The sequence below is a fragment of the Schistocerca americana genome, chromosome 7 (assembly GCF_021461395.2).
Source record: "Schistocerca americana isolate TAMUIC-IGC-003095 chromosome 7, iqSchAmer2.1, whole genome shotgun sequence".
Taxonomy (NCBI): Eukaryota; Metazoa; Arthropoda; class Insecta; order Orthoptera; family Acrididae; genus Schistocerca; species Schistocerca americana.
In genome coordinates, this window is record NC_060125.1 from 617416851 (window position 1) to 617425978 (window position 9128).

Consider the following 9128-nt stretch of genomic DNA (forward strand, 5'->3'; position numbering starts at 1 on the left):
CCATGTAGATCTAGATTCATATTGCTGCATGCATTTATACGTTAGTTACAAATTTTTGTAAAAGCTCTGTATGTATTCCGCAAGCTACTGCATAGTGCACGGAGGAGGGTACATGCTACCAGTCTTATCGATTTCCGTTCCAGTACCATTCAAGTACTGCGCGATAGGATAATGGCTGTCTGTGTGCTCTGTATGTGCTGGTTTCTCCCTTCTGTTATCCTCAAGTTCCCTTTGTGATATATTTTGTTGTAGATTTCATCTAACTTTTTGCGTACGTGACGAAGAGATTTGGTGTTACAGGTTAAGTGGGAACGTAATGTTTTTATTTATTTGTCAGTTACATGAAATAACCTCAACTGTCAGAGCCAATAAATCTTTATTTATTGGTGTTCATTTGTAGGATATTGGCGGAGACAAAATGGAAACGTTTCTATGATGTACCGCTATAAGTTTTCGATGTTTTACCGGTTCAGTTTAAGAAACTTATACGTATAGTCTGTTTAAAAAAAGCGTTCACCATTATTAGTGTTACATAACGTTTCATAATGACGTTCGGATTTATATATTACGATCTTTATCATAAGTGATTAAAAACATAATTGTTTTATATCATGCTGTTACAACAGAAAGTCATTGTGAAATGTGGAGCACAGATGAACTGCGTGTAACTGTAACAGAATGTCTAACTGCGGATAACGGTTTAAGAGTATGTGCACGGACATGTAATATCCCTAAGCCAATAACTAAGAGGCAAGCTGAAAATAAAAACAAATAAACAAATGGGGATATCAAAGATTTTGGTGGCAGTAAACTGTCTTCTAAACCATTGGCGGAATGGCAACAAAACTATTCACGTTGGTGTGTAGAATGTATGGGTCTGACAACTTACCATCTGACTTTTGGAAAAATATTATCCACTCAATTCCGAAGACTGTAAGAGCTGACAAGTGTGAGAATTATAGCACAGTAAACTTAGCAGCTAATGCATCCAAGTTGCTGAAAAAGAATAATATACGAAAGAATGGAAATATGACTGAGGATTTGTTATATGACGATCAGTTTCGATTTAAAAAAGGTAAAGCCAATAGAGGGGCAATTCTGACGTTGTGGTTGGTAATGGAAGCAAGACTAAATAAAAATCAATACACGTTCATAGTATTTGTCGACCTGTAAAAAGCGTTCCACAGTGTAAAACGGTGCAAGAAGTTGGAAATTCTGAGAAAAACAGGGGTAAGCTATTGGGAAAGACGGGTAATATACAATACATACAAGAGCTAAGAGGCAGTAATAAAAGTGGACGACCAAGAATGAAGCGCTCGGATTGAAAAGGGTGTAAGACAGGGATGTAGTTTTTCCCCCACACTGTTCAGTCAGTACATCGAAGAAGTAATGACGGAAATAAAAGAAAGGTTCTGAAGTGGAATTAAAGATATCAGTGATACGATTCTCTGATGACATTGTTATCCTGAGTGAAAGTGAAGAAGTGGTGAGTACAGAATAGCGATTGAGAGTAAACTGAAGAAAGACGAAAGAAATGAGAAGTAGGTGAAATGAGAACATCGAGAAACTTAACATCAGGATTGATGGTAAGGAAGTAGATGAAGTAAAGGAATTCTGTTACCTAGGTAACAAAATAACCAATGACGGACGGAGCAAGGAGGACATCAAAAGCAGACTAGCACTGGTTAAAAGAGCAGTTCTGGTCAAGAGAAGTCTACTGGTGTCAAACATAGGCCTTAATTAAAGAAAGAAATTTCTGATAATATAGGGTCTGCGGCGCAGCATTGTATAATAGTGAAATATGGGCTGTAGGAAAACCGGAGCAGACGAGAATCGAAGCATTTGAAATGTGGTGCTACAGGCGAATGCTGAAAATTAGGTGGTCTGATAAGGTAAGGAATGAGGAGATTCTGTGCAGAATCGGAAAGGAAGGGAATATGTGGGAAACACTGACAGTGAGAAGAGACTTGATGATACGGCAGTTGTTAAGACACCAGGGAATAACTTCCATTGCACTAGAGAGAGATCTGCAGAGTGCAAAATCTTTAGAGGAGAACAGAGATTGGTATACATCACGCAATTAATTGAGGACGTAGGTTGCAAGTTCTGCTCTGAGATGAAAAGTTTGGCACAGGGGAGAAATTCGTGGTGGGCCACATGAAAACAGTCAGAAGAGTGGAAGGAAACATTTGTAGAGGTGTAAGCATGTCGGACGTAAGAGAACTTCCTTTCTGTATTGCCGAACGAAACGAATTGCACCGTAATTTCAATGCAGAAGAAAGTAGGTAGGTAAAAAGTGGGCTGAAGTATACTTGGAAGAAATATCGCCGAATCCGACAGAAATGATAAGAGCTCCAAGCAGAGCTTCAAAGCCTACCTAAAGATCTCGTGACCTTACGAGCAGTCCAAACCAAAATGATAACCGAAGTAAAGGAGAGGAGATCTAGAACTACAGCTCCGACTGTGAAAGAGAAGTGTTTTGGACACTCTTCGGGAAATCGGCCACAGAAACTCATTCGTAAAACAGAGGTGTGTTACTGAGAGTTGTGCGAGGAAGATCGATCTGAGGAAAAGATCAGCTGCATGAAATTCAAGCGTCAACTGATCCAAAGTCTGCAGGGTTGGGGAAAGAGCGAATTCTGTTGCAATGACTGCAGAGGGGTGGTACAGTTTGTGCAACCACTTATGCAAATTAGGAAACCAGACTGTTAGGCAGATAAGTATAATATGCGTACTTTCCAGAATTTCCATAATTCCAGTAACATAAATAGAAAAAAATCCTACTGTTGCGGATGGAATTCTTTAAACCTTACTGTTTAGGCAATAACAAATAAAATTTCAAATGTACTACAATTTAGGCATCTCTCCCCTATAACAATTTGGGATTCTTACTGTACACGTAGATAAAATTCAGAAGATATGACGTCATAAACAATGAGATGCGTGAGATACTGCCGCATCATGCATGACGTTTAAATGTATTACTTCTGTGCTGTTAACAGTATTCGCAATAAATTTCGCACGGAGTATCCTCCACATATGTCGCTAAATGCACTTACAAAAGCGTATCATGGCACCTCACTTAGTTCAGGAGGCATGAAGTCGTAAACACTGAGGTTCGTGAAAAACTGGCGTAGTGTACATGATGTTTAGATGTATTACTTCTGATGATGCTAACTGCGTTTGCAATCAATTTCGCTAGCAGTATCCACATATGTCGTTAAACGCACCTACAAACGTATATCATGGTGCCACACACAGTTTAGTAGGGACGACGGGTTGCACTGAGATGCGTGAAAAGCTCCCACATCAAGCATAAGGTTTAAATTTATTAGTTCTTTGCTACTAACTTCATTCGAAACATGTTTCGCTGCCGCTGAATGTACCTTCATAAATACACTACTGGCCATTAAAATTGGTACGCCACGAAGATGACGTGCTACAGACGCGAAATTTAACCGACAGGAAGAAGATGCTGTGATAGTCAAATGATTGGCTTTTCAGAGCATTCGCACAAGGTTGGCGTCGGTAGTGACACCTACAACGTGCTGACGTGAGAAAAGTTTCCAACCGATGTCTCACACACAAACAGCAGTTGACCGGCGTTTCCTGGTGAAACGTTGTTGTGATGTCTCGTGTAAGGAGGAGAAATACGTACCATTACGTATCCGTCTTTTATAAACGTCGGACTGTAGCCTATCGCGATTACTGCTCGCCCTGGTCGAGATCCAATGACTGTTAGCAGAATAAGGAATCGGTGAGTTCAGGTGGGTAGTACGGAACGCCGTGCTGGATCCCAACGGCCTCGTATCACAAGCAGTCGAGATGACAGGCATCTTATCCGCATGGCTGCAACGGATCGTGCAGCCACGTCTCGATCCCTGAGTCAACGGATGGGGACGTTTACAAGACAACAACCATCTGCACGAACAGTTCGACGACGTTTGCAGCAACATGGACTATCAGTTCGGAGACCATGGCAGCGGTTACCCTTGACGCTGCATCACAGACAGGGGCGCCTCAACGACAAACCTGGGGGCACGAATGGTAAAAAAATTTTTCGGATTAATCCAGGTTCTGTTTACATTATAAGGGTGGTCGCATCCATGCTTGGCGATATCGCGGTGAACGCACATTGGGAGCGTGTATTCGTCATCCCCATACTGGCCTATCACCCAGCGTGATGGTATGGGGTGCCAATGGTTACACGTCTCGGTCACCTCTTGTTTGCATTGACGGCTCTTTGAACAGTGGACGTTACAGTCCAGATGTGTTACGACCCGTGGCTCTACCCTTAATTCGATCCCTGCGAAACCCTACATTTCAGCAGGATAATGCACGAGCTTTGGAGAAAAGAGAACCACTTGTATGAATATCAAGAGCTCAGATGGAAACGCATTTCTAAGCAGAAAAGGAAAGCAGAAAGGTGGACGGAGTATCTAAAGGTTCTATATAAGGGTGATGTACTTGCGGACAATATTATGGAAATGGAAGAGGATGTAGATGAAGATGAAATGGGAGATATGATACTGCGTGAAGAGTTTGACAGAGCACTGAAACATCTGAGTCGAAACAAGGCCCCGGGAGTAGACAACATTCCATTAGAACAACTGACAGCCTTGGGAGAGCCAGTCCTGACAAAACTCTTCCATCTGGTGAGTAAGATGTATGAGACAGGCGAAATACCCTCAGACTTCAAGAAGAATATAATAATTCCAATCCTAAAGAAAGCAGGTGTTGACACATGTGAAGATTACCGAACTATCAGTTTAATAAGTCACAGCTGGAAAATACTAATGCGAATTCTTTACAGACGAATGGAAAAACTGGTAGAAGCCAACCTCGGGGAAGATCAGTTTGGATTCGGTAGAAATGTTGGAACATGTGAGGCAATTCTGACACTATGACTTATCTTAGAAGAAAGATTAAAGAAGGGCAAATCTAAGTTTCTAGGATTTGTAGACTTAGAGAAAGCTTTTGAAAATATTCACTGGAATACTCTTTTTTCAAATTCTGGAGGTGGCGGGGGTAAAATACAGGGAGCGAAAGGTTATTTACAATTTGTACAGAAACCAGATGGCAGTTATAAGAGTTGAGGGACATGAAAGGGAAGAAGTAGTTGAGAAGGGAGTGAGACAGGGTTGTAGCCTCTCCCCGATGCTATTCAATCTGTATATTGAGCAAGCAGTAAAGGACAGAAAAGAAAAGTTCGGAGTAGGTATTAAAATCCACGGAGAAGAAATAAAAGCTTTGAAGTTCGCTGATGACATTGTAATTCTGTCAGAGACAGGAAAGGACTTGGAAGAGCAGTTGAACGGAGTGGACGGTATCTTGAAAGCAGAGTATAAGATGAACATCAACATAAGCAAAACGATGATAATGGAATGTAGTCGAATTAAGTCGGGTGAGGGTGATGGAATTAGATTAGGAAATGAGACACTTAAAGTAGGAAAGCGTTTCTGAAGAAGAGAAATTTGTTAACATCAAGTATAGATTTGTGTGTCAGGAAGTCGTTTCTGAAAGTATTTGTATGGAGTGTAGCCATGTATGGAAGGGAAACATGGACGATAAATAGTTTGGACAAGAAGAGAATAGCAGCTTTCGAAATGTGGTGCTACAGAAGAATGCTGAAGATTAGATGGGTAGATCACAAAAGTAATGAGGAGGTATTGAATAGAATTGGGGAGAAGAGCAGTTTGTGGCACAATTTGACTAAAAGAAGTGATGGGTTGGTAGGACATATTCAGAGGCATCAAGGGATCACCAATTTAGTATTGGAGGGCAGCGTGGAGGGTAAAAATCATAGAATGAGACCAAGGGATGAATACACTAAGCAAATTCAGAAGGATGTAAGCTGCAGTGGGTACTGGGAGATGAAGAAGCTTGCACAGGATAGAGTAGCATGGAGAGCTGCATCAAACCAGTCTCAGGACTGAAGACCACAACAACAACAACAATGGATTACCGCATGTTGCAGGTCCTGTACTTGCCTTTCTGGATACAGAAAATGTTCGACTGCTTCCCTGGCCAGCACATTCTTCAGATCTCTCACCAATTGAAAACGTCTGGTGAATGGGGCCGAGGAACTGGTTCGTTACAATACGCCAGACACTACTGTTGAAATGTGGTATCGTGTTGAAGCTGCATGGGCAGCTGTACCGGTACACGCCATCGAAGCTCTGTCTGACTAAACGGCCAGGCGTATCATGGCCGTTATTACGGCCAGAGGTGGTTGTTGTGGGTACTGATTTCTCAGTATCTATGCACCCAAACTGCGTGAAAATGTAGTCACATGACAGTTCTAGTATAATATATTTGTCCAATGAACACCCGTTTATCATCTGCATTTCTTCTTGGTGCAGCAATTTTAATGGCCAGTAGTGTAGGTTGTATCATTGGACGACACATGCCGCATCGTGGATTAAGATATGATACATTTATTCTGTACTTCTTAGACACTCTTATAGTCGTGAGAATATAACGAAATCCATGACTCCTGGTAGCACTTTTGACAGTGCACTGCGAAGCAGAAACGGCCGTAGGCGACAAAGATAGTCGTCTATACAACTATGAAGAGGCATTGCCGTAGAGACGCTTATAAAACTATGTTGTAGACACGCTAAACAGCTGCGCCTAGCGTATAGAAACTGTTCGCGATCACTTTGCTTAATTCGGGTACGGTACTTACACATCTGCACATTATGCACATTTCTTTGTGAGACTGCTTCATAATTTCGAAGGAGTTTCAACGAATACAAGGAAATGAATTTTTTGCGATACTTCACAAACAAACACCGTGCAATTTTTTGTTTTCGTTTCTAACACAAAATTGGAAAAAGTGAATAACAGCGCAATGTTGGGTTTTGTCAGCTAGTGAAATTTGAAAATCAATTGCCGTATGCATACATTACTCGCTGCTTACCTTGAATCCCCTGTGTTGAAAGTGGTTGAAGTCTTTGACGAGACAGCTCTTGATGAGATCGGGGTCTCTGACGAGAAGCGCCGGTCTCAGAGATACGAAGATCCCGCCGTAGGGGTGAGGCTGCAGGCGCCAGTAGAGCTCTTGCAAGCCTTCACCGAAGTATTTCCGGCTCAGAAGGATCTCCTTAAAATTACCGAACACGGATTCCGGTTCTAGAAACGGGACGCCGCGCCGCTTCCAGTATCCGTAGATCCATCTGCACACGAGGACCAGCATGGCTGCCACGAACGTCACTGCAGCCGCCGCGTCGCCCAGGTAAGAACCGGTGAGGGGCATGGCGTGGAACTGAACTCTGCGAAAAAAAAAACATTAATCGTAAGCTTTATATAGATACAGTCGTTATTCGTGAGAAAATTGTTTTATTGTTTCTATCACGAACGACACAGCGGCAGAAACTATATATACAGTAGAGCGTCGATTATCCGAAGTAATTGGGGGACATGGGAGTTCGGAAAACTGGTTTGTTCGGATAATCGAGCTGTACATGTTTATTTGCCAAAAAGAAGTACTGTACAGTAAATTAATTCACAAAAACAGGCATCTCTTTTAGTATTACAAAGTAACATACAAACATCTCGTACTTGTCCCTCATAGAAAGGACAACACGTTTACGTTTAAGCATTTTGTATCGTCAAGTTCACTTCTTCACCAGCAGCACACAAGTGGTCGTAACAGAGAACAGAAGGTGACTGTTTGCACCGTGAGAAGCTCTTCTTCCGGGTGCGCAGTCCTTCAAACTGCGCGGAGCGGCACGCCTCAACTCTAAGCTGGCGCAGCTGTTGCAGTGAACAGCTTTGATACTGCCGCTACTTCTACTGCCAGTGCCAAGCCGACAGAAGTGTGCTGATTGTTGAGATGGCTGCTTGGCCGTCAGCAGCGCCTTGTGAAGGCCCCATTAGAAGCAATGTTCCGCCAGCGGTGGCCCAGTGCGGCGACTGCTGTGGGAAACTTGGTTTGGGAGTGTGGGCGATGATGGACGGTAGGGTGGGAGACTAACAGGTGCGAGCGAGTACACAGTTCGGTTAAGCGGTCGTTCGGCTTACCGACGTTCGGATAATCGACGCTCTGCTATATATATAAAGTCTGCCGCTGTGTCGTTCGTGATAGAAACAATAAAACACTGAAACAGTTATAATTTTCTCACGAATAACACGAGGCGATTCGACAATTTCTTCTCTTTATCAAGCGCAGATATTTACATAGATACTTTTCTCTGCTCGTGATGACTGGGTGTTGTGTGATGTCCTTAGGTTAGTTAGGTTTAAGTAGTTCTAAGTTCTAGGGGACTGCTGACCATAGATGTTAAGTCCCATAGTGCTCAGAGCCATTTTCTCTGCTTCCGTATGTTTTGTTCTACCTCTCTTGCACTGCAGTCGTCTTTCTGTTGTTTGGCGAAATCGGAAAACAGGACAAAATAAATATTGAGATTTTTAAACAATTATGTTAGAAAACAGTATTTTTCTCTCTTTCTACTTACAGATACTATGCAACCTTTTATTGTGCATAAATCCATACGAATGAAAACAATCAAACACACTGCTCGTTTATGTGCAATCAAAAGATGGTACAAATGTATTACGATGATGTGGCTTACAAAAAAGTTTGAATACTGGCCAGACGAGTTAGATTTTTTGTTGATTATTTTATTTAGACGAATGTGCCACTTACAACTTCTATCCTACATTTATTGGTAATTTAATTTGTTGATTATCATATATATTCTATTTTATACTACACTGAATAGACAAAGAAACTGGTAAGGCACCGGCGAGCACGCAGAAGTGCCGCAACTCAACTAATGTCTAAAGTAGTGCTGGAGGGAATCAACGTCATGAATAATGTAGGGCTGTCCATGTATCCGTAAGAGTACGTGGGGTGGAGATCTCTCCTTAACAGCACGTTGCAAGGCATCCCAGACATGCTCAGTAACGTTCATTTCTGGGGAGTTTGGTGGCCATCGGAAGTGTGGGGTGTCACACAGTCCTGATGAAACTGCTCAATTGCGTCGGAATGTACAATGGAAGTGAACAGATGCGGGTGATCAGACAGGATGCTTACGTACGTATCACGTGCCAGAGTCGTATGTAGATGTATCAGGCGTCCACTATCACTCCAAGTGCACACGCCCCACACCATTACAGAGGCT

The 9128-nt window shown here is 42.3% G+C and overlaps 1 protein-coding gene across 1 annotated transcript in view; it reads right to left on the reverse strand.

Moving 5' to 3' along the window:
- The window catches only part of LOC124623148 (probable cytochrome P450 6a13), a 69683-nt gene extending 62417 nt beyond the window's left edge, over window positions 1–7266 (reverse strand). The window contains exon 1 of the mRNA XM_047148939.1: window positions 6923–7266. Coding sequence (XP_047004895.1) covers window positions 6923–7258 — 336 coding nt within the window. The 5' untranslated portion in view covers window positions 7259–7266. The remainder of the gene's footprint in view (window positions 1–6922) is intronic.
- Between the last annotated feature and the right edge of the window lie 1862 nt (window positions 7267–9128).